At 43.4% G+C, this 26127-nt stretch overlaps 1 protein-coding gene across 2 annotated transcripts in view; it reads right to left on the reverse strand.

Annotated features, from left to right (window-relative positions):
- LOC138266144 (uncharacterized) overlaps positions 1-26127 on the reverse strand; it is a 149185-nt gene that overhangs the window by 97512 nt on the left and 25546 nt on the right. For both annotated transcript variants that reach the window (XM_069214581.1, XM_069214580.1), the window contains exon 2: positions 13552-13750. In XM_069214581.1, the coding sequence (XP_069070682.1) occupies positions 13552-13750 (199 nt within the window). The remainder of the gene's footprint in view (positions 1-13551; positions 13751-26127) is intronic.

Below are 26127 nucleotides of genomic sequence, written 5' to 3' on the forward strand. Positions count from 1 at the left end.
GCTCACTGTGCAGAAGACTCTAAGTACGGCATGTGCAGCTAGAGACTTGAAACTCTTGGTGTGTTTTGCTACTGAATATCGAAACCAACAATATTGTAATGCAAGAATATCGAGGACATAATATAGAGGAACAAAATATTGCAAGGAAAGTGCATACAGGGAAGTATAGATTTATTTTTACTAACTCCACATCTAGGTGCCTTTAGGATAAATTTGCAACATAGGTACATATATGTGGAGTTAGGTATAATAAAGCTAGACTGACCTGTTGACATTTTGTTCAATATTTTGCCCACAATATTCTGTCTAACCAGTGTTGTGGGTTAGATATCCAAGATGCATATCCCTGGTAGAGAGAGCACTGGAAGTGATATCTGAAGAAAATCTACAGCACTGAGATAGGGAGAGCTCTACTTATCACTTTTAAATGTGGAAACCTAGAACCCTGGGGTAAAGAAGGCTCCAATTCTGACATCTAACTCGGGTTCTGTGTTATGCAGTACCCTCTCATTGTGATTCTGTAGTGATGAAAATGCACTTTAAGTATCTTTTTAGCCCTTGTGCTACTTTGTGCAAATGAGAGATGTGAGAGGAGTTAGAATCCAAGATACACTGGGCACTTTAAAGCAGGCATAAACTGGCAGTGCCCAGGCACGTCCCAAAGCAACTGCCAAACACAGCATTGGCTTCTGTGCATCATCTGTCCTTCCAGGATATTTTGTCTAGCCCCACGCCTGTAAACAGAATCATTAGGTACTGGAGGAATTTTACTTAGCCCTACCAGGACTAAGGGCAAATGCTTGTATTCAGCGAATGGTCAGACCTTGAGGGAATTTGAGGTTCTGGTTCACGGCTAGGTTTTGGGACAGGAGGCTGATAGGGTTTTTCAAGCCCCCTGACCAATTCAACGTTTTCCAGAATATCTCAACCTTCTGCTTTTACTGAAGTATTACCAGCAGGATATCCTACAATAGAGAAAGAACCGGCCATTATTATGCCACATCTCCTGTGATTTCAAGATGGTTTTGTCGAATGTTTTTAGGAAGATGCCGTTGCTCTGTCTCTCTGGGCTATTGTATTCTACTTAGACCAAATAAGAATCACCTCTGAAGAGCTGAGCCCAGCCTTGCACTGGCTATCTTTGCTAAGGCACTTGCTGGGTATTGCTTGTGAAAGGAACCATCCTTGCCTATACAGATGATCATAATCTCAGTAACTTATCCCCTAGCATCTCAAAAAGAAGTGCCCAGACCCAATCAGAAACCAGCCCAGAATCCACATCATTTTTACTGTTGGATAGAAGATAGTTATTTTTACTTCATCAAAAATTGGTTGATTTTTTAAAGTCTGAAAAATTAAGCTATGGGACGTTTTTTGACTAGGGAGAGTTCACAGGTGGGCATTGTATTCCTCTGTCCTGTGTCTGTATTGCGACCTACCTTTTTAGGTCTGGCTTGACAGTGCAGCTGCTTGAGGCCCTGTTGACTTCGAGTCTTTAAAATACACACAGTAAGCCTTGACTCCAGTCGAGTGTTCCACTATCACTGCGTGATGTTGGCTGTTTGGGGAATACTTTTGTCTCATATTCAATGCTTAAGAGATTGTTTTATATCTGAAAAGCAAACTCAACTGAACTCAATCTGAGTTGAATTTTGAGAATTGAATGTGGCAACTGTCACGTTCAGTTCTATATCACCTGTACGCATTTTATACATAAAACAGCAGTTTTGCTACTTTTTTTTGCTGTTTTCCCCCCCATGCATTGACAAGGTCAATAGGCCTGGCTTTAGTGTGTTAAACAGCATAAATGTGTGCAACACAAGCTAACAGCATTCATGAAGGCCTGAGTAAGCCCATTAAGCCGAGGCCCACTGACCTTGCCAATGCTCACGTACTAAGACAAAAGAAAGTAGTGTCATTTGGATGCTCTTTTGAAAGTTATATTGAGGCTTCCCGGAACGTTTCAATCAAACACCATACAAGGCTCTTTCTGGCGGTCCAGTGTAAAGCACAAGGCCTAACTCTAGTTATCAGTGTGGCCGCATTGTGGAAACACCAAATAGTGGCTGCTGGTACAAAGAGAGGAACAGAGAGAGAGAGAGAGGAAGAGAGCAAGAGAGAGAAAGCGAGAGAGTGTGAGAGAGACACACACAGGCACCGACCGGGCGTGAGGGTGGAGAACACCGTGCCATACTTCTTAAAAGTTGCAGCCATCACTAGGCGCGAAATGTCAGAATTGGAATGGTGAACACTTGCAGTGAAGAGAGAAACAGGGCAAACTCTATCCCTCAAGTCATACTTGACATGCTCGATCACAAATATTACATTATCATGCATTGAGTGGGGATGAGTGAGAATGAATGTTTTAAATTATATCATATCTAATAAGTTATTTGTGCCATCACAATTTCAACAGGAAGCAGAAATACAGACGAAAAAAACCTCGAAAGAAAGAGAGCTGGGCGTGTGGTACCAGAGACATGAGACGATGAAATGCGGAAGTAAAGGTTCCTAAGGGAAAGGGGTGCGTGGGAGCCGTCGGGATGTGCGTCTTTGCAATGGAAACCCCTTCATCCTCCCAAAGGAGCTCCATTTATAGACCGCAGGGTCCGTTTTCAGAGCCCCCGCCTGCTTCCTCGTGTAATAATGCATGCTCAGTGCTGACTACCTGAAGAAGGATCCTGCAGGAGGGCACGAGGATTACAATAATTGCATTATTGATTAGGGCGCGCGCTGTGCTGACGCGGCATGACGAGAAGCTGCAGAGGATTCCTGGCTCGCGCAGCTAGAGGGGCCGTGACTGCTGCAGTGCTGCAGAAACAGCTGCAGCGAACTATCTCCACATGATGTAGAGCTGCTGCAGAGGGTGAAATGCCCAGGAGACATGAAGAAGGGGGGAGGCTCCTCAGCAAGCTGGAGACAAGGAAGGACGCGGAGGGGGCTTGGCACGTGCTGCTTAAACAGCCAGGCAGCGATGCCGCTGTTTCACTTTTTCGATACATTAGGAGGAGGGCTTGAAATTGGACCCATGGTCACTGGGCGCGTGCACTGTGCAGCATCGAAGAGTCTAGCACTCGGCACCACCCCCCATCTGTAGGACCCCTCCGAATATGAGAGTCAACGCACAGCAGGCCGGCTCATTTCTGCATTAAAAGAAAGAAAACTGTCCAATCACAATGAGCCCCTTACATGTGTGACATCTGGCTCCTCTTATTATTTTACGATGGCCTCCCATCATTCTCCATCTCTGTGCACTTCTCTCACCCTTTTCTCTACTTTCACTCTTTACCCTCCTCCCTCTCACTTTCATCCTTTTACCATCGCCCCGCCCTTCCCATTTCATCATGCTTTCAGCTACCTATTAGTCTTTCCCGCCTGCTCCCCAACCTGTCACGCCCCCTCCTTCTCACCACTCACTCCACCAAATGCAGATTTCCCTTCTCTCTGCGTTCTCCTTGATTGATGTACTTTTGCTCCCTCCTCTTGCCAAGTCGGCCTAGGAACCTTTCCCGCCTCCCTTGTGCATTTTTCCTGCCCCCCCTGCCCCCAACTTTCTTCCTTGCTGCCTTACTTTCACTCATCTTTCAATCCCCGCCTCAAGCCTCGATCCTGGTGTCCCTTCTGTGACATCTTCCCCTCTCTTCCCTCCCTTTTTATTTTCCAAACCACTTCCTTACTTTTTGACTTTGACTTGTCTTCTCCCCTCCTGTCCTTTCTTCCCACCATCCATCAGTTCTCTATTCAATAATCAACGCTGTTCTACATTCATTTTGAGCCTCCCCTCTCCTTTACCTATGAAGCTCCTTACCTTTTCTTCTCTCCTTTATCTACAGTTTACACTCTAATGTACGAAGAGTAACCCTTTCCCTGACACCAGATTCCTTTCAGCATTCACAACCCATCCTTTCTCACTTCATTTTTACTGATGGTTTGCTGTCACTCACTGTTTTGTTTTTTCTCTATCACTAATTTACTACAGTTTTCCTTCCTTTCTTTGAACTCCTCCTTTAACTTCTGGCTTTCTAGCCCCCCAAAACCCCTGCATCCTCAATTCCTTTCCCTTCAAAGACCTGCCTCAACTTTCTTTCTCCAGTAACCACTGAAACCTCTTTATTGAGCTCTCTCTGCATCCTTTGTCTCACCGCTTCATCCCACCTCTTTCCCGCTCCTTCTTTGCTCCCTCTCTTCTTCTCACTTCACACTTCCCCGGTTTGATTATCTGGAAGCAAATAATGATGGTACTAGGAACCGACTACTCTATATGTCCAATTACACCAAGAAAAGGTGCAGGGGGCTCTGCTCATTTGACGAGATGAAATGTCATTACACAAGATGGGGATCTAACTTTTTCATAAAGGATTGGTAGAAGGGGGGCCTGAATTTTAGAGGAAAATCATTACAATATTTAGCAGCCTTGACAATGAAACAACGCTGTATCCAGTTGAGATGAGCTTTGTCAGTACGGGACTGCAGATGTAGGACAGAGCTGATTTTCTAGGGCTCTCTTTTTGATTTAAGGCATTAGTCAGAGAGCCCCCAACCTACATTTATATGTTGTGCACAGGAGAGAGAATTTAATCCTAGCTCTGTCCAGGAGCACACTTAAGGGGTCTCTGTTTATGTCTACTACAAGCCTTCAGGCTATATTATGTCATATTATGAGCAGTCTGGTGAACGATGAGCAGGTTGTGGGCTGACCAGGGTATAGGGAGCTTGCTCAGTAGTGTAACATAGGCGCCTGCAGCCCCCACGGTGAGGGGGGGGCCCTGAGCTCCAGGGGGCCCCCTCAGCACAGTATCCTGGCCTGAGAGCTCCTGACTGAGTCGGGAGTGGGGGGCTTCCATGTAGTTTGCAGGGGGACCCTCTCAAGTTTTGGTACGCTAGAGAGCCTGCTATGAATTGTTCAGGGTCTCAACATTGGGAAACAGAGGTACAGGAGGATGTAGCAAAGTGGAATAGAGAAAATGCAGCTTTTTTGGTCTGTCTGCTTTTTATGCAATTTACATCAATGATTATATCCTTCACGAATGTTGTCACTCTTAGAAGTTGACCCAAGGGGGCCTGGTTTGGACAATGAAGACTTGAGTGAGTGCTGGGGTTGCGGGGAGAGGTGTCTTCAAGTGTTCACCTTGAATCTGGCCAAACCCATCAATGCCCCAAAACCCACAAACCTTCAGACTATTTGATATGATTGTGGTGCAAACAACATGAGGGCAACAGGAGTATCCTTGGTATAGAAAAGAAGCGAATCGGGGCCCCCGACTAACATCATGAAAGAGTCTGGATGATGCAGAGGAGACAGAAGCATTTCATAAGACGCTGAGTTTGGGTTGGTGGCGGAAAGTTGCGAGTCAGGGTCACTGCACACGATTGGAGACCAGGGATCTAAAATGCTTCACAGGCCCAAGTTCTGCATGACCTCTACTAGGTAGTGCAGAGTGGTGTTGAGGAAGGTTTACAGATTTAAGGGTGTTGGCTTCCAATGACAAGCCTTTTGCCACACACTGCTACGAGCCCAGAATGTGTCATGCTAACTTACAAAGCTTTTTATGTGACTCAAGACCACGGATGCAGTGATGTTCTGAAACTAGGGTGTCGCTGATTTATCAAGGTTTTGGAACATGTGAGAGTGTTACCAACCAGTGTGGGCATGGTTATGCCCCCACCCCAACTGAAGGGGGTAACAGTCTTTCAGCTCTGCCCCGCACACTAAACCATCTTATCCCACAGCAAGCAAGAGAACATTTGATTATTTTGTGTTTTGGTTGTACATTTGGGCCATGAGAGCTTGTCTAACTCTCCAAATCGCCCCACTTGAAAATGGTGAGGACTGCACTTTTTGGACTTTGGGACGCTGCCATGTAGAAAAATCCACAAGACCTAGATACATCTGAAAACTAAACATCTAGGTGAGTCCAGGGTGGTGTGCTTCACATGCACCTGCACCATTTTCTTACCCACAATGCCCTGCAAACCTCCAACTTTGCTGGAAATCACACATTTCCCCCCACATTTTTGTGAAAGAACCTTCTGGAATTTGCAGGGATCAACAACATTCCTACCACCTAGCATTGCTGCATCTATACTGATAAAAAAAAAAATGCCCCACTTGTCAGCCTAAAAACATTTTTTTTCCAAACTGCTCTTTTGGATCCGCTTTGATTCCCCCTCATTTTTGACATGTTTTTGGCTCTTGCCTGTCACAGGCACTTGGCCCACCTACACAAGTGAGATATAATTTTTACCAGGATGGGTGGTAAGAAATTTGTGCTGGTGCGGTGATCCCACACAGAAATGTGGGAAAAATTTGATTTTTCAGCTAAATTTGAGGTTTGCTGAGGATTCTGGGTAAGAAAACACTGGGGGATCCATGCAAGTCACACCTCCCTGGACTTACTTGTGTGTCTAGTTTTCAGAAATGTTTGGGTTTGGTAGGTAGTTTTGTATTTGATCACTTTTATTTTTATCGGGAGACCAGGGGGAATTCTGGGTAGAAGGAAGTTTGTGGCTCCCCTCAGATTTCAGAACTTTGCAGCACCGAAATGTTAGGAAAAAGTGTTTTTTTGCCATATTTTGAGGTTTGTAAAGGATTCTGGGTAACAGAACCTGGTGATAGCCCCACAAGTCACCGCATTCTGAATTCTCCTAGGTGTCTGTTTTTCAAAAATGTATAGGTGTGTTAGGTTTTCCTAAGTGCCGGATGAGCTAGAGGCCAAAATCCACAGCTACGCACTTTGCAAAAAAAAAGGCCAGTTTTCTTTAGGAAAATGTGATGTGGCCACGTTGTGTTTTGGGGCATTTCCTGTCACAGAAGGAAATGTGTGGCTCCGCTTAGATTCCAGAATTTTCCGTCACCAAAATGTGAGGAAAAAATTTTTTTTTGCCTAATTTTGAGGTTTGCAAAGGATTCTGGGTAACAGAACCTGGTGACAGCCCCATGAGTTACCCCATTCTGAATTCCCCTCAGTGTCCAGTTTTAAAAAATGTATAGGTTTGCTAGGTTTTCCTAGGTGTCGGCTGAGCTATAGGCCAAAATCCACAGTGAGGCCCTTTCCAAAAAACACATCCAATTTCAATGTAAAAATGTGATGTGTCCATGTTGTGTTTCATGTCGCGGGCATTAGGCCTACTCACGCAAGTGAGATACCATTTTTATTGGGAGACTGGGGGAAAACACAATAGAAGAACAAGTGTTATTGCCCCTTGTCTTTCTCTACATTTTTCCCTTGCAAATGTAAGACAGTGTGTAAAAAAGAAGTCTATTTGAGAAATGCCCTGAAATTCACATGCTAGTATGAGGACCCCGGAATTCAGAACTGTGCAAATAACCACTGCTTCTCAACACCTTATCTTATGCCCATTTTGGAAATACAAAGGTTTTCTTGATACCTATTTTTCACTCTTTATATTTCACCAAATGAATTGCTGTATACCCTGTATACAACGAAAACCCATTGCAAGGTGCAGCGTCTTCATTGGCTCTGGGTACCTAGGGGGTCTTGATGAACCTACAACCTACATGCCCTATATATCCCCCAACCAGAAGAGTCCAGCAGATGTAACAGTATACTACTTTTGAAAATCTGATATGGCAGGAAAAAGTTACAGAGTAAAGCGTGGAGAGAAATGGCTGTTTTTCTTTAGCTTAATTTCAATATTTTTTTATTTTAGCTGTTATTTTCTGCAGGAAAACCTTGTAGGATCTACACAAATGACCCCTTGCTGATTCAGAATTTTGTCTACTTTTCAGAAATTTCTAGCTTTCCGGGATCCAGCATTGGTTTCATACCCATTTCTGTCACTAACTGGAAGGAGGCTAAAAGCACAAAAAATTGTAAAAATGGGGTATGTCCCAGTAAAATGCCAAACTTGTGTTGAAAAATGTGGTTTTCTGACTTAAGTCTGCCTGTTCCTGAAAGCTGGGAAGATGGTGATTTTAGCACCGCAATCCCTTTGTTGATGCCATTTTCAGGGGAAAAAACACATGCTTTCTTCTGCAGTCCTTTTTCCCATTTTTTTTTTTTTAAATGATTTTTCTGTATTTTGGCTAATTTCTTGGTCTCCTCCAGGGGAACCCACAAACTCAGCTTACGTGGACAACAAGTTGTGAGGGGATAAGCGCAAACTACCCCAAATAGCCAAAAAAAGGCCTGGCACCAGAGGTGGAAAAGGCCTGGCAGTGAAGGGGTTAATAGGTAGGTTCATTCGCCCCGAGCAAGAGGTTGACAAGTATGGATAAACAATGGAGTTAGTTAGAAGAAGATCCTGAGAGAAGATTGTGCATTCATTGCGGTGCTTTCCTCTCTTTGTGGCCCCGTTTTTCGTTCTGGTATCTTGTTGGTTAATTATCTCTTTCTACCTGTCTTGCTGTCAAAACTGACTAATGTAGTAGCAGCGACGTGGGACTGGGTTGGAGAGGAGGGAGGCAGGAAGAAAGGGAGCACACTTTAACAAAACACCCGAAAAATACCGTCCTTCGTATCTCTTTGCATAGCACAGGCGCGTGCCGCCTGGGAGGGGTGATAATGCACCGACGGCGCGAGGAATCTAGTGCGCAGGATGGAGGAAGGCCGCGCTCCCAGTTTCTTGAAGGACAAAAACAGAGAGGGCGATGCTCTCGGCTCAGCAGTAAATAATCCTAGAGCGGAAGAAAGCCTCCTCCCAGGGGGAGCAGGCAGGAGCCATTTACTGCTGCGTCACTGAATCCGATAAATCAGAGGCCGCCAGGTTCCTGCTCTGCGAGCCCCGTGTTTGGAGCCTCTCAAACAATCCCGGGTATTCACCTTTTCTGGGGTACGCTCGGACATCACATACACAACTCCCCCAAACTTGGCTGGACCAAAATAAGCCCTGGAAATGGTGTAATGCCAGGCCGTGTTGTTGCGCTTAGCCTTCATTTGCAAATCATTTATATGGCGGTTTAGTAAATACCGAGCGAGTCCGTCGCTCTGCAGGGATGTTTGGGTGCGGGTCCTTCCAGAAGCAATCTTTGGATGAAAAAGGGCCAAACAATGCGCTCAGTTATGGACTGGCCATTCTGCCACTCTGGCATTTGCCCAGTATGCTGCAGGCTACCTTTCTGCTATGGCCCAAACATGAAAGAGTAGAGTGGAGTAGTATAGCATACAGTAGAGTTGAGTAGAGTGGAGAGAAGAGAAGTAAACTAGAATGGCATAGTGTGAAGTGGAGTGGAGCAGAATAGAGTGAAGTGGCGTGGTGTGGAGTAGCGTGGGGTAGAGTAAAGTAGCACTGAGTGGACTGGGGTATAGTGGCTCAGAGTGGTGTACAGTGAAGTGGTGTAGAACGGAGTAGAGTACAGCGGTGTAGAGTAGAGTGGCACACAGAAGAGTGGCACTGTGTGGAGTGGTGAGGGGTAGGGTGGCACTATGTGGAGTGGCGTGACACACAGTGAAATTGAGTGGCTACAGTGGAATGCTGTGGCACAGAGTAGTGTGGACTGACGTAGAGTGAAGTGGTGTAGAGTGCAGTGACAGTGTGGAGTGGTGCTGAATAAACTGGCATGGATTGGTGCCAAGTAAAGTGGCAGAGTGATGCAGAGTGGAATGGCATAAAGTGCAGTGGTGTATAGTCCAGTGCTGTGGAGAGGTGCAGAGTAGAATGGCATGTGGTGCACTGGTGTAGAGTGCACTGACGCACAGTGATGTAGGTTAGAGTGGTGTAGAGCGCAGTAGCTTACAGTGGTGCAGCGAAGAGTGCAGTGGCATAGAGTAGAGTGGCATAGAGTGCAGTGACAAAGTCAAGTGGTGCAGAGTAGAATAGAGGGGCATAGAGTACAGTAGTGTAAAGTAGAGTAGAGTGGTGTAGAGGGCAGTGGAGTTCAATATAGTGGTACAGAGTAGAGTAAAGTGCAGTGGCACACAGTAGAGTGGTACAGAGTAGAGTGGCATAGAGGCATTGTGTGGAGTGCAGTAGAGTGGCACTGCATGGAGTGGCATGACAGATGGTGGAGTGGGGTGGCACAGAGTGGAGTGGCATAAAGTGACATACAGTGGAGTGGTGTGGAGTGGCTCAGTGGAGTAGAGTATATTGGAGTAGGATACAGTGGTATAGTTTCAAGTGTTGTGGAGCAGAGCGGCATAGAGTGCAGTGGCAATGAGTAGAGTGGTACAGAGTAAAATGGCATAAAGTGCAGTGGTGCGGAGTACAGTGGTGGAGAGTGCAGTTTTGCAGACTACAGTGACAGAGTGGAATGGTGTAGAGTGCAGTAGCAGAGTGCGGTGGAATGAGGTAGAGTGATGCAGTGGCATAGAGAACAGGCTCACAGAGTGGTGTAGAGTACTGAATAGTGGCATAGAGTGCAGTGGCATAGAGTGGTGGAGAGTAGAGTGGCACAGAGTGCAGTGAAGTAGAGTGCAGTGGCACATAGTTGTGTGGTGCAATGGTGTAAAATGCAGTAGCGCAGAGTTTGCAGTGGCTTTGAGTGGTGCAGAGTTGATTAGAATGGTGTAGAATGCAGTGATGTAGAGTGCAGTGGCTTGAAGTAAAGTGGTGTAGAGTACAGTGCCACCGATTAGAGTGGTGCAGAGTAGAGTAGAATGGCCTAGAGTGCAGTGAGGTAGAATACAGTGGTGCAGAGTAGAGTGGTGCTAGAGTGTATAGTGGCAGAGTGGTGCAGAGTAAATTGCAGTGGTGTAGAGTGGAGTGGCACAGAGTAGAGTGCAGTGGCATAAAGTGCAGTGGCATCGAGTAGAGTGGCGTAGAGTGCAGTGGCACAGATTAATGTGGTGCAGAGTAGAGTGTTGTGGCATAGGGTGTAGTGGCAGAGTAGAGGTGTCCAGTGGCATATCATGCAGTGGCCAAGAGTGCTGCAGAGTAAAATGCAGTGGTACAGTATGGTGCAAAGTAAAGTAGAGTGCAAAGGCATAGAGTAGAGTGGCATCGAGTGCGGTGGCATAGAGGACGGTGCAGGGCTGTACAGTAGAGTAGAGTAGAGTGGCACTGACTGCAGTGGCATAGAGTAGTGTAGCATGCCGTAGAGTGGTGCAGAGTAGATCAGAGTGACGTAGAGTGCAGTGGAAGAGAGTGCAGTGGTACAGAGTAGGGTGGTGGATAGTGTTGTAGAGTAGAGTGGCGTAGAGTGTAGTGGCCTGGAGTAGAGCAGTACAGAGTAAAATGGCATAAAGTGCAGTGGTGCGGAGTACAGTGGTGCAGAGTGCAGTTTCATAGACTACAGTGACAGAGTAGAATGGTGTAAAGTGCAGTAGCAGAGTGCGGTGGGATAGAGTAGAGTGATGCAGTGGCATAGAGAGCAGTGACAGAGTGATGCAGAGTGGAGTGGAGTGGAAAAGAGTGCAGTGGCGTAGAGTATTGCAGAGTGGGAAAGAGTGGCATAGAGTGCAGTCAAGTAGAGTGCAGGTGGCAAAGTAGTGTGGTGCAACGGTGTAGAATGCAGTGGCGTAGAGTGTGCAGTGGCCTAGTGTGGTGAAGAGTAGAAAAGAGTGGTGTACAGTACAGTGGCATAGAGTGCGTTGGCTTGAAGTAAACTGGTGTAGAGTACACTGTCACTGAGTAAAGTGGTGCAGAGTAGAGCAGAGTGCCGTAGAGTGCAGTGGCCTGAAATAGTGTGGTGCAGAGTAGAGGGGTGCTAGAGTGTAGTGGCAGAGTAGAATGTAGTGGTGTAGAGTAGAATGGTGCAGAGAAGAGTGCAGTAGCATAAAATGCCGTGGCACCAAGTAGAGCGGTATAGAGTGCAATTGCATAGTATGCAGTGGCATAGATTAGAATGGTGTAGAGTGTGGTGGCATAGGGTGCAGTGGCATAGAGTAGAGAGGTGCAGTGGCAAAGAGTGATGCAGAGTAAAGTGCAGTGGTGCAGAGTGCGGTGGCGAAGAATGGTGCAGAGTAAATTAGAGTGCAATGGCCTAGAGTAGAGTGGCATAGAGTGCAGTGGTGTAGAGGAGAGTGCAGTGGTGTAGATTGCAGTGCCATAGAGTAGAGTGGTGTAGCATTCTGTTGAGTGTTGCAGAGTAGATCAGAGTAACGTAGAGTGCAGTGGAACAGAGTGCAGTGGTACAGAGTAGAGTGACGTAGAGTGGTGGAGAGTAGAGTGGCATAGAGGGCTGTAGACTGCAGTGGTGTAAAGTAGAGTGGCATAAAGTGCAGTGGCATAGAGTACAGTGGCGTAGAGCAGAGAGGTGCAGAGTAGAGTGCAGTGATGTAGAGTACAGTGGCATAGAATATGGAGATGCAGAGAAGAGTGGGGTATAGTACAGTAGCATAGAGTGAAGTGGCTTAGAGTAAATGGTGTAGAGTGCAGTGGCATGGCGTAGATTGGTGAAGAACAGAACAGATTGGCGTAGAGAGCAATGGCGTAGAATAAAGTGGTGCACAGTGGAGTAGAGTGGTGCAGAGTGCAGTGGTTTAGAGAGCAGTAGAGTAGAGTGGTGCAGAGTAGAATGCAGTGGAGTCGAGTGGTTCAGAGTAGAGGGCAGTGGCATACAGTATAGTGGTGTTGAGTAGAGTGCAGTGGCATAGAGTAGAGTGGCATAGAGTGCAATGGTTTAGAGTGCAGTGGCGTAGAATACAGTGGCATAGAGTAGAGTGGTGCAGAGTAGAGTGCAAAGGCATAAAAGTGGAGCAGTGCAGAGTAGAGCACAGTGGCGAAGAGTAGAGTGGTACAGAGTAGAGTGCAGTGGCGCAGAATAGTGTGCTGCAGAGTAGAGTGAAGTGGTGTACAGTGCAGTGGCAGGGAGTGCAATGGCGCAGAGTGGTTTAGAATAGAGTGGTGTAGAGAGCAGTTGTGAAGGGTTGTGCAGAATAAAGTGCAGTGGCATACAGTACAGTGGTGCAGAGTAGAATGTAGTAGTATATAGTGCAGTGGCACAGAGTAGAGTGCAGTGGCGCAGAGTAAGGGGTGGGAGGGAAAAAACAACATGGAAGGGGGACCGGTGGGAGGGTATAGAAGCTACATGGACGAGGATATGGTGAGAGACTAAAAACACAAGCATTCATATGGAGTGCTTGAACACAAAAAGGTGAGCCCCTAAAACTGGAGCACTGGATGGACACAGGTACCTGTAGGGGAGCCAAACACGAGAAGAGGATATGACGCCCACATGCTGTGACAAACGGGAGCAAAGCAAAGAAGAGCGATGCTAAAGCTAACACATGGTAAGCTATGGGTGAACTGTAAGCCCCCTGTATGTAAACTAAAGTCTTGCAGACAGTGCATGCACTGTTTAGGCGAAACCTAGTAATAGGAAAATCAGTAAAAGCAGATATTTTACTCCCTTCTCAAAGTAAACCAAAGCATCAACCACTCCAAAATGTGTTACAGGTACCAAAACTAATTTAAAGTAATTGCAAAAGGAAACTGAGGGTGAAATACTATGTTAAAAACAAATACAGAGGCTTTTTTTTTTTACATGAATCCGTATTCATGTACAAGTCCACGGCCCTGGTATTTTTCTGTCAGAACGGTGGCAACTGTATTCATGGCACTCTGGAGTGAGAGGGGGTTTGAACAATTTTCCCTAGTAAAATCCTGTCCATGAACCCAAAAGCCTCGACGTCTCCTTCACGCAGCACCCACCTGCGAAGTCCAGTCCCTTGTCCACGTGTTTGACGCGATAGTGGGCTCGCAGGATGACTGGGTCCTGGTAGGCCTCAAAGACACGGCAGAAGGGGCAGTGCATGTGTTGACCCTTGGCGTTGGAGCCACAGTGCTCATCCTGGCACAGGGCGGGGTTGTAGCTGTGCTCCGTCCCTTTAATGCGCACTGATGGGTGAGCCTAAGAGAAGATAAAAGTGGCATAGTAAAAGGCACAGCATAAACCATGACAAAGGACAAGAGAGCATTAAATCTATCCAAGTGCCTTCTCGAGGACCTAAAAGCCCATGCAAACCCTGTAATACCTGTGAGCCGGGGAGTCAGTAAATAGGGAATAAGCCATCTAGGAACGGTAATAGAGTTTGCAAGGAGTTGAATTCCATGGCAGCATTTTGTGTTCAAGGAGAGTGGAAGTGATTGAAAAGAGCAAAACAGCCTTCAAACAAGAGCAAGTTGTCATGGCGTGTATGTGCAGGGAGTTTTATTTTGCCAGAAAGGTTTTTTGAAGTAAAGGAAGATAAAAGCTAGTCAAGACCGACAAGGATGCCTCACACCAAAAGGCTAATGCACACTGAGATATTGTTTCAAGGAATTAACTGTATAGTACAACCTGTTGCCACTAGGTGCCTGAAAATGTGATCTAATAAAAGAACATATAAGCGTTTATCAAGATGCAAACAAAGGCACTCCATTCGATGAGGACACGGTTAGCCAATGTTGGATAAGCACAACTGCATAGGAAACAGGTTCTTGCTAGTATCCTAATTTATATCTGTTCTGCTTTTTCATACAATATCATAAAATGGCTAACTATTTCCAATTGCTAGTACTTCCCAAGGTTTGGAAAGTAGTGGAATCTACCAATAAAGGTGGTTATCTTGTCAAGTACAGCAGAATGGGAATATTTAAATTTTCTTGAAAAATACAGAAAAAAACGAGTTTCCCAAGTGTTTATTAACTGGAGGTGACAGTGTTCCAATTTTTCTTGAGATTTCGGGAAGGTTATATCAGTTGTGTAAGGATTGTTCAAATCGTATTTATCAGTAGTGGAGAATTCAAACATTTATACATGAATGCTTACAACATCAGAAATAGTTTTCGCAAAATGTCAATCATACGGAATGGTGTTCTTCTGGGACTGTATCATTTCATTTGTAGCTTGCTACAGTTGGTTCTGTGTTTAACTCTCTGACATTACCTAGAGCAGGTGGTGAACTGGGCTTCGCCTTCAGACCATGCACTCCTTTAGTGCAGGAAGAGGGCTGGTGGCAGTGAGGCCTTTAAATACAGGTCCTAGAACAGTAACAGCATTATCAGCAGCCCTGTGATGTAATGTACCACTGATTTTCCAGGGTCATCACTGCTTTTTCACTCCAACTGGATGCGTAGGTAATATCTTTAGGAATTTAACTCTTATGTGTTCAAGAAGACTTGCAGTATGAAACCTATAGGGTTTAAAAACTGAAGACACAGTAAATAACACACAATAAACTTCAATGTCCACCTGACACTATGGGTCCCATTACGAGTATGGCGGTCAGTGGACTGCCAGACTCGCGAATGGCGGTCGGACCGCCGCCAATGTGGTGGTCCGAGCGCCATACTATGACCATGACGGTCGTGCCGCGGTGGGACCGCCAGCACCGGCAGGATCAGAGATCCCAACGATCTGGCGGTTGCAGCGGTCCTAATCCGCCAGAGCAGCGCTGGTGGGGATTACAACCTCATTCTCCGCCAGCCACTTCATGGCGGTAGCACTGCCATAAAAAGGCTGGCAAAGAACCGGTGCAGGGGGGCACTTGGCATGGGCAGTGCAGGGGTCCCCGTGGCCAGCACCCTCGCAATATTCATTGTTGGTGCATCCTGCATCCTACAGCATTGCCGCCAGCTCTATTATGAGCCGGAGACAAGGCTGTAGGCTGTTTCACGCTAGGCCAGTGGGCGGAAACCGAGGTTTCCGCCCGCTGACCTAGCAGGAAACTCTTAATGGGCCCGGTGGGGAGGTAGCTACAATGGCGGCAACCTCCCTATCAGAAGTGCTGCGGACGGTCTAAACAGTCCGTGGAACTTCTAATGATGCCCTATATCTTCAAAGGGAGCAGGACATTTATTTACAAGTACGTAAAAAAAGAGCAATTAAAATTTAGATTCAAATAAAGAGAAAAGGGTTTAGCACAGTCTGCAGCCAGTATTCAACTCAAAGGTATTAGATATACAGGTTACAAGACAATATCGTCTTCAAAAATATCTTGACACAGAAATATCATGTAAAAAATATCAACAAAAATGCAGTTAACATAGTTTGTATGTAAGCTACCAAAATGTTGAGAAAAAATATTGTGAAATAGAAAATCGGAAAAAAATTGAAGTATATAAAAAGTAATATATATATATTATATATATATAAAAGTATATAAAAATATAGCATTATATGTAATGCATTTAACATATTACAGTTCAAAATAATATATCTATAAATAGTTTTAATTCATGTAAATTAAAAAGTGTATATATACTTTGTAAGCAAAATATAGAATTTACACAGTTTTAAAAAATGCATTCAAGTTATTGGCAATAATTGAATACATTACACAATAAAAATTTGTAAACAGATTTAATATGAAATATATATTCACTCTAGATAAAATTTAAATGGAAGAATTACAAATTTCATATCACAAAAGCACATTTATCTTTATAAAAAACAAAAGATATTTTAAATAAATCAATTCCCCTCCATAATACTTTAAAAAAATAAACAAAAATATGTTTGAACTGAAACATTATTAATGGTAAAGTAAATATTAAAAGGAACAATGACATTGAAAACAAGTAAATATAAAACTCATTCACAAATAAATAATAGTGTATGAGGATATACATACACAGTGTATAAATAAACTGATCAAGGTATTAACAATTAATTAAAAACAAATTGAAATAGCAATTCATTACATCATTTGCCTAATTATTAAATAAATGAATTATCATAGAAACATCATGAAATATAAACAATAATTTCTATTTAAAACAATCTACCAATTGAATACCCTACAAACCCAACAACCTGTTACTAAATTAAAAATTACTAAATACATTTAAAAAAAAAAAGAATCACATTAAAAATTGCAAACTATACTAAAGAAATAGGAACCAAATAGTAGCATACTACTACTACTTAATATAATAACTGATATATAAATTAAAGAACAATATTTCATGCAACCATATTGAGGAAAACGTTACTATGTACAATTTCTTTAAAAAAAAAGCTATATTGCATACCTAGAAAAAAAATCAAATATTCTTTACGTCTATTTTCTGTGGCACAATAATTTTGACATGATATTCTTGTACTACAATATTTTTTCTTCGATATTTTGGTGATATGCCAGCTATATGACCAATGTTATCCCATGCTGCTGCCCTGGGGGCGACTTTGGTGCACTAATCAAGTCTTCTACAACAGTGCTTACAGTCTTTAAAGTTCAAGTCAATACAGCAAAGGGTCAGCCAGTCACACAATATACAATCTAGCACATCCCATAATAAGGGACCCTTTCCTAGAGATGAAGCCCTGTATTTATTTTATATGCCTAGTAAAGTCGCCCTGCAGTCACTACATTCACATAAAAAGTAGCCGTGTAGTCACTGTATACACCTAGGAAGGTAGAACCTCGGCAGTCACTGTATTTGCTTTGTAGGAGAGCCTCGCAATCATCTTATTACCGTGGTAGGGGAGCTGTATATACCAGCTCAGTTGGTATACAGCCACACACTGCAAGAATTCCCATAACTGTATTTTTCTAGGAATCCATATGTAAGGAATTCAGGAGGCAACACAGTGTGGGAACAAGTGTATTAATCTCTTCATAGCCCAAGTGGCTTCAATCAAAGCTGAAATTCTGAAGTCACATTGCAATACTCATACAATCAGCTTCCAAACCATCTAACGGAAACACTAACTACACATTCTACTCTGCTCATCTCGTCGCCCCTCCGAGATAATTAAAATAAAGAAATTAAATGTCACTCGCAGATTATAATAAACCATCAATAGATTTCAAAATCACTGTTCCCTCCTGGATCATGTATACACACTGACCACTGCACACAGCCCCACACAGTACATCCACTGGAATACCTTTTGCCATATGTGGCACCATTCCCTATATAGCACAAATATACAACCATTTTTTTAAATGGGAGCAATTTAAAGTTAGAAAACAATCATAAAGTGGAAAGATTTTCAGCACTTTAAATGTCTCCCATTTGAAAAAATGACTGTTCTACTGCCCACTGGGAGCAAGAGGCCTGCTGTTTGTAAATGCAACACTTTGGAAAAAATGTGAGAAAATTAAAATGAAAAGTTAAGTTAATCACAAGGTAACTTTTCATTTTAAATTTCTCCTATTGAGAATTGAGAAACATTACATTAGTTCTTTACCTCTGCCTCACCATGGGTCATAAATCTGACTCCATCAATGAATAATGTAAAATGAACACATCCTTCCCTTAACTTTAAAAGGAAGAATGTGACCCTGTGCTTATTTAAAAATGAATTCCAAGTTGTGAGCTACTCTCAAGGGTTCTTGTCACTACTGGTAGCTCACCAACGACTGGTTGGATCCGTAATCCAACCGTGAGGTTATGAGAGCATGGCAATGTGAAGGGAGCAGAAATAGAAACTTTTTTAGGGATCTAAGGAGGTCAAAGCACACTCCTATCACATTGTCCACTTCGGAGCTGAGGGACTATTTATTGTCGAACTTTACGCCAAGGCTGCGCTTGACAGTAGCAGGTGTGAGAGGAGAAGGATCAGGACTGGGCCAGAATCCACCTCACCAAGGAGGAGGAATGGTGCCGAAAACGAATATTTTGGTTTTCCTCATGTTGCATTGAAGATTACTCCAGCACATCCACTGGAATACCGCAGACAGACACACTACTTATCTACTGTGGGTGTTGGCAGTATTTCTGTCCCAGGTAAAAAGAATCTTCATGTTGTTGGCATAAGACACCAACTGCGTGCCAAAAGATTCCACCAGGACTGTCAGAGGGCTTATGGCAGAGACCTAAGGAACACCAAATCTTAACTGTATGGGGTCAGATGCAAAAGTTGGCATCCATACCAACTGACTTCTGTTAGATAAAAAAGATCCAAACCAGGCCAAGGGATCCGAACCTATACCAATATTTTTCTCAGTCGTTAAAGGAGGATAGGGTGGGAAACTATCAAACACTGCCAAAAGATCTAAAAGCAAGAAAGCCACTTGCTTCCCTTGGTCCACTGCAAGTTTGATGGTGACAGAAATTTCTACCTGGATAGATTCTGTGATGTGCCCAGTGCGAAAGCCCGAATGAGATTGGTACAGGAGCTGATTGGAGTCTAAATACTTGGACAATTAGACATTAACCTTTTTTTCCAGCATTTTAGAGGATGCCAGAATTAATGAGATGGGTTTGTAATTGCCCATTATAGACTTGTCAGCAGAAGGTTTTTCCAGAAACGAAATAAGCGTAGCTTTTTCCAACAGCTAGGAAGAGTGGATTGGCGTAGTGAGTCATTAAAGAGGGAATTAAGAATAGTATTAACAGCCGCATAATTGCTCACTGTGATATGGGGGGGGCACAGATCATCTGGAAAACTGTTTTTACAGGGTTTTAGGGATTTCCCAGAGTCCTCCAGGGAGATGGTGGTCAATTCAGTCAAGGAGCGGGATCGGGTGGTTGAGGCTACCAAAGGCTTGTTCCCCAGCCAATTAATATCTGAGGTATTGCCAGATCTTGATGTATTTAAGGCATCCACAACGCCCTACATGAAACACTGACCTTGAGCTAAAACGACTGATGGCTGGATATTGCTTTTCTTTCGAAGTACTGTTTCCTGCATTTCCATGCTCTGCATTCCTCCTCTCTCTGAGCATAGCCTAATCTAAGCCACATGCATGTTTGCCTTAATCTCTATTATTGTATATCTGAAAATTGCTCACACCTCATTTCAAAGATCACAACCTCTCCTTTAAAAGCCATACCTCTGCAACCTAACAATTCCTAATCTCCTGTAGCTCATCTATTAGTATTGCCAAACATTTGCATGGATTTGCATACCACCTCCCGCTAATAAAACACCTAACTCCTGTTAATTTAATCTACTACATCATGGCATAGCTTTATTGGGACATCAGGTACAGCAGCAATTGGGCCCAGAGGCCCGATTATTGTTATGTTTTATAATTCAAACAGCAGTCATGGGGCCTATTTTCTTCATTGGACTGGGGCCCATGATAAACTGGATATACTACTGTACCATGTACAAACTGGAGGAAAATGCAAGGAATGGTTTCCATAAGAGTACAATACTAATAACAATATCCAACAAGAAACACTGAAAACAATCTGCACAAAGCCTGTGTTCCAGAGCAGCGCTCTGTCTGGCAAAAAACACTTCAAAGCCTCGTTTGCAGTTACAATACAATATACAACCTTCTGACCCACTCTAAAACACACTGCAGTCAGGCAGTCGATTGTAGCTCAGACCATGGATGTCCTTTAGGAGTTGCAAGGGGTCTTAGCTGCAACCCCTGGCTTGTCCCTTGCGACCTCTGGTACTATCTTGCTGTCCTTAGCATCAGAGGTGGCAAAATCAGAGCCAAGATCAGAGGGGTAGCTCTGCATTCCTCATTTTCTGGCCATTTTTCATTAAAGTAATAGTGAATAATGATCTAATATTCTATTATTATAATAGTCTATCATTCACTATTAGTATAACAAAAATGGAGCATATTTTGCTGGAATGGGACCTTTGGTGGCAGCTGTGGTTATTAAAAACGATTTTAAATGTATATTGCGCATGCTTCCGGGTGACAGTGTGTTTATGTGAGAAAGTGTGTGTTTATGTGTGAGCAAGTTTGTCTGTATGTGTAAGCATGTGTATGTCAGTGAAAATGAGTCAGAGTCAGACAGGTAGTGAGTGAGGTTGCATGAGATTAGGTGTCTGTAAGTATGTGAGAATGAGTGAGTGAGGTTCAGTGAATGCAAGTGAGTGAGAATGAATAGGAATGTGTATAAGGGGATGTAAGAGTGTAACGGGATGTAAGAGTGTGAGTGAGAATGAATGAGTGACAGTGAGTGATTGTGTCAAAGGATGAGTATCAGTAAGTGAATTTAAGTGTGAGTGAGAATGTGATGTGATCCTTGCAGCTTTGTCATTGATCCTGGTATACGGAAGGTAATTAATGTCTTATAGAGACACTCAGGGCAAAATACTGGCATTGGCAAACTCTTAGCATGAAAGAAACCTGTGACAAAATAATGGTACTGGTCTACTAAAGGTACTTTATCGCATATAGGGCTCTCGTGGAAAAATACTGGTATACATGTGGAAATTCTTGACAGGTGGACCCCAGTGGCAAAATGCTGAGACTAGCATACTGGAGGTAATTCTTGGCATAAAGGTGGGCAACCTGGCATATGGGAGGATGGCAACCATGACAAAACGGTGGCCCTGACATGAGGTAATTTTTGACATTGGCATCACCTATGGTACATGGATGACATGAAATATAAAATATGCCAATGCCATAATTGTTAGTCTTTTTTATGTAAGGGGGCATTAATGACTATGGCGGCATCCATGACATAATGCTGGCGCTGCCACAGTGGAGGTAATTTATGACATATTGGGGCATCCATAGCACAATTCGAAAAGCATGGCATGCTAGTTTTGCTCTCTCACAACAAGTCAGTGCAAGTATTCTGCTTCAGAACCGTAATATAGGTGGTACCAAAAATATAAAAAAATCTGCATTATGTTATTATACTAATCATGCATTTATTATGGCACATCAGTGATGTAAATTGTCGAGAAGTTCAGGTCATGTGACATGGTCCTGGAAAACAAATATGGTGAAAGTTCATATAATGTCACCTTCTATGATGTCATTATAGTCAAAGGGTATATTATGCCACTTCTGCTGGTGCGTTGGTGAATCAGTGCTCATGGTTCATACAGGATTCTTAATAATTCCCTTATAATGCTCAACACCCTTACACTAACATTTAGACAAACCTTCTATAGGTCTTATCCATGACCCAGAACTGTCCCAGTCAACAGCAATAAACCAGCAAGCACTAAATGAACAGGCCGATAAAAACTGAAGAGATCTGCTACATGCCACTGGCCAATGAATGACTTTAATTTAGTCTACCTGCCTCAAGTTTGCAGATTGTTTTCTGTTATGATGTATTTTGTTTGAATGTCAAAAATGAATAAATAAATAAATAAAAATGGCCTGTCTAAGCAGGTCCCTAGAAGCTACATATAATGACTGCTTCTTGATATCTCACAATGACAATCGCATATTAACTAAGTCCATCCCAGCAGATATCTCTATCGTTTCTCCCTCCAACTTATGTCAGTTCAGGACCAGAAAGTTTAAATGAAATATCTCAGAATGGACAACCCAGTTCAGTAACCAGCTAAGTGAAATATGATCATAACAAATACAAGTAAGGACCTTGGAAGTTTGTTCAAAGCTACCAGCTTTTGAAAACCACTAACGGTGCCCCTCTCTCTCTCACATTTCTACATCCATCACATTGCGGAGCACTGTAGTCTATCCCATTAGTTGATAACTGCACCTTGGTGGTCCATGTGCACAAAAGGGAAACAGTTTCTACAAAGGATCAAAAAAATGCAATCATACACCACACACAGTGTAGCGTGCTACTTATATAAACAAGTACTTCACCACTCCGCATAGGGGTAGTAAACACTATACAAATGTTGCAATACAATACCTTCCTTGCTCCCCCAAAGTGAACATTGGCACTCTAAAGCTACATGTCTGTGGTCATTGAGGGGGATCAGTAGCTAGGCAATTCCTAGACTAATAAAAAAAAAAGATAAGTGGATGCAAAGTAGCTGCTTATGGTTGATAGGTGAGGGGAGCACACTTGGTATACTCCGCAGCACAGGCAATTATAAGTCTGACCTGTTCATATCTATTCTACATCACAGGTTGTAGCCCTCCCAGTTTTTCCTAGAGGGAGGGATCAGTTAAACGCGATGCCATCAGCCAACAAGTGCTGACAAAGCTAACAGGTCTCAGCAATGTAAGAGCTATTGGCTTTGTCAATCTCAGTGTCTTTTAGCCATGTTGGACGGCCCTGCAGGAATTTTAAAACATGGCCAGCAGGCTGTATACACCTTAACTCAATGAGCATATACCCCAAAGGGTAGTTTTCCAAAAAGACCAAGAGAGCTGGAGCAACGTCAGCTGCATGTCGAGCAAAGCCTTGCATAGGACTTCCTCTGATCCAGCCCTGCGTGGCAAGCGACGATGGAAAAAGGAGTGCGTGGACATCAGGGAAAGTAATGACGAAGGGAGTGGAGGCAAGTTACAACTCACCACGCGGCGAGAAGAAGAATCGACAGAGCGACTTGATTCACAGTGAAGCTGGCCTCTGAAGTCCTCGTTTTGAGCTTTTAGTGAAAAGAACACTGTAGAAATGAATATGAAGGTGTTCAATGAATAGTATGTAAATCGCTTAGAAAATGTCAATCTCCTATTGGTACATGTTGTTGTTTGCAAACCAGCGTGATATCTAGCAAGAAGGGTACGTTCATTAGAATAATGCATTATCGGTCATGCCTTTCCAAAGCCACGTAACTCCTTTTTACAGAAGCCAGACAGACCTACGTGGCACCAAAACCTAATTACCAAAAGTTAATGTTAACCTAATAAAGGCATTTTCCGTGCAATATTGCAATTTTTTTGATAGAAAATGTCTTTTTGTCTTGCTACTAACACGGTAGTACAGATCTACTGAAATTAAAAAAAGCTTAGAGAGGGCTTTCAGTCAGAACCGTAGAAGTGTCCACACTTTCAGTATTTAGGTAAATCTAAACTATCATAACCACTAACTAAGAAGGAATGACCAGCTGTTGGCATTTTGAATAATTTTCCATCCTTGAAAAAGGAAAAGAGGACCTTATAGATGTGAAGACTATCTGGATTGAGTGCATTTTCCAAACAAGATGTCCGTTTATCAAGGAAATTGGAAATGGGTTCACATGTATAGCTACGGATTTGGTGTTTTCCTAGGTGTGCACACAGTGCAAATTACATTTCTCTAACACTGATAATTTACACTGAAATTGTGAAAGTATGTGCTAAGGGGCATAAGTGCTGAAGAAACAACATTGACATGGAAAGCACAAATTAAACAAGCAGCACAACACGGGGGCTGTGCAAGCAACAACACAAGAGGGGGTAGAGGGAGCGATGAATAGAAGGTAAAACAATCATTTGCAATGCAACGGGTCTCGCATTTGATCAAGTTAGAGCTATTAGCGTTGTAAACTCCTACTTGGACTTTTCTTGCCACATAAATTGAAAGTTAAAAATAAAACAGTTTCACATAAGCGAGCCGATTTACAGCACCACGGCCGCCATGAGCATCAACGTTAAGAGACACACAAAAGGAAAAAGTAGTTCACTCGCAGTCAAACTTATCGTCAAAAGTGCAATTATCCATGTAACGGGCAATGGCCAAGGCGGTAGCTGAACCTCAAACATAAGCCATTTACCAATGTTATCAAGGGAGTTTTGAAGGGCAAGCCCACGAACAAGTGGTAGTGATGGGCGTGATGTGGGTATTGTTAAAAGCCCAGATACATAGCAACACATCAGAAAGCAGCGCTTGCGTGTTGCCATGCTTAACCTGAAAAAGCGCTATGAGGCAGCCAGCAGAGTCACGTCACAGTGCTTTTTTTGTTATGATGGGTGGGATGGCCAACATGGCAACAGGAGTGATGCAACATGGAAAACAGGTGGGAGGTAAGAAGCAAACACGCCGAGATGGCGGGAGGGATTTAGCAGAGGCACAGGCGAGTAATACAGGACAGAGCCAACTACAAAAGGTGCACTTTGTAGAGTGCATCAGCAAAAATAAAACAATAGCTCTCAAAACCACAAGCAGTGTCAAAGACGTTTTAAGGTATAGGCAAAGTGGCCAATTGTCCAAGCCCCCCACCTTTTAAGAGGCCCCCTTGGAAAGTCAAGTTTCTGTGTCTGAACTATGTCTACTTCCATATCTAAACCTTTCTGCGTCTCTCTACCTAACTCGACCTCTAAGTCTGTCTCTATTTGCACAGGGTCGTCTTAATTTTTTGAGGTGCCATGCAAGACATATTTTAACGTAGTGGCAATACAAACTGTAAATATTTTCATCTGTTTGTGGACAAGGCATATTTAAACTGTGGGCTTGAATAGATATAAATTTGATAAGAAAGTTTAAAGTATTTCAAAACTTAGGGCCTCAAACTATGTCTTCCCCAGGGACCCAAAATTCCTTAAGATGACACTAAGCAGTGTCAGGGACTCACGTACTTGGGCCGTGCTCCAGTGTAGGCCAACACAAAAGGAGAGGAAGTGGCGACTGCATCGTTGACCAGTGGGATGCAATCAATCGAGAGGCAGGATGATGCCAACCAATGGTAAGCAATTGGCGGCCTCTAAGCCCAATGGATAACAAAGAAAATGTCTCGAACAGACAGTGCATGCGCTGTCTAGCTGAGACCTGAAAAATGAGACACCAATTACATCTAGATCATAAGGCAGTCTTATACATCAATGTTTTGGAAAACAGAGGAAAGTTAGATATCGTATGAACAAGTAGACCTATTTCTGGATAGGTAGAAAAACACGGCGTGTGAGTGGACTATGCCAGAAGTTGGTGTTCATTAATCCAAAATGGATGTATGTCTACGGGAAGGAGTGGTCAGGCCGCTGTGAGCATGCTTGGGACTTGCATTACACTGGAATTGGGTCTCTTCATCAGTCTTCAGAAGTGAGTTAGTATTGCCGCGTTAGGGGAGAAGGTAGGTGCAACCATACCCTTTTATCTTGCAATTTAATTACAGTTTAATTGATTAGTTCCTTACAGTGATTCCTAGGAGAGATGCCCTTGCTGAAAGGGCTATTAAATAAATAGCTACTTTGGTATTAAGCCTTCAAAGAACTGCATAGAAATCAGCAGCCAGAACTTGCTTGAGAGTAAAACGTGTTAGAAGTTGCATTATAAAACTGCCAACTAGTGATGAAGTGCAACAACTGGAATGTAAGATGAGGGCAGTACATCTGAAGATTTAAAAATGGTTACTCGTGCACTACCTCACAGGAAGAGCATAGATGAAAGCCATTTCTTATTGCTGATTCAGGGGGGATATGGTCTAAAAACTAGAACTGCCGACTTTGGAACAGGGAAGCCAGGCTCAAGTCACACCATCATCTGAACATCCTGTCATTCTGGGCAAAGCAATGACAATCACATATTATGTGCCTGAAAAAAAGAAATGACTCTAATTTTGTGTAATGTGATTTGTTGTTGATGTAAAGCGCTCCAATGCCCAGGGGCGAAAATTGTGCTATATATTTCTCAAAACAATAAAAAAATAAGATAGAAATATTTGAGTGTTGCCTTGCCCTTTCTGTGTGTATCTTATTAAAAAGCTAGGGCCTGATTTAGAGTTTGTCGGTGGGGGTTACTCTG

The sequence above is a fragment of the Pleurodeles waltl genome, chromosome 11 (genome assembly GCF_031143425.1).
Source record: "Pleurodeles waltl isolate 20211129_DDA chromosome 11, aPleWal1.hap1.20221129, whole genome shotgun sequence".
Taxonomy (NCBI): domain Eukaryota; kingdom Metazoa; phylum Chordata; class Amphibia; order Caudata; family Salamandridae; genus Pleurodeles; species Pleurodeles waltl.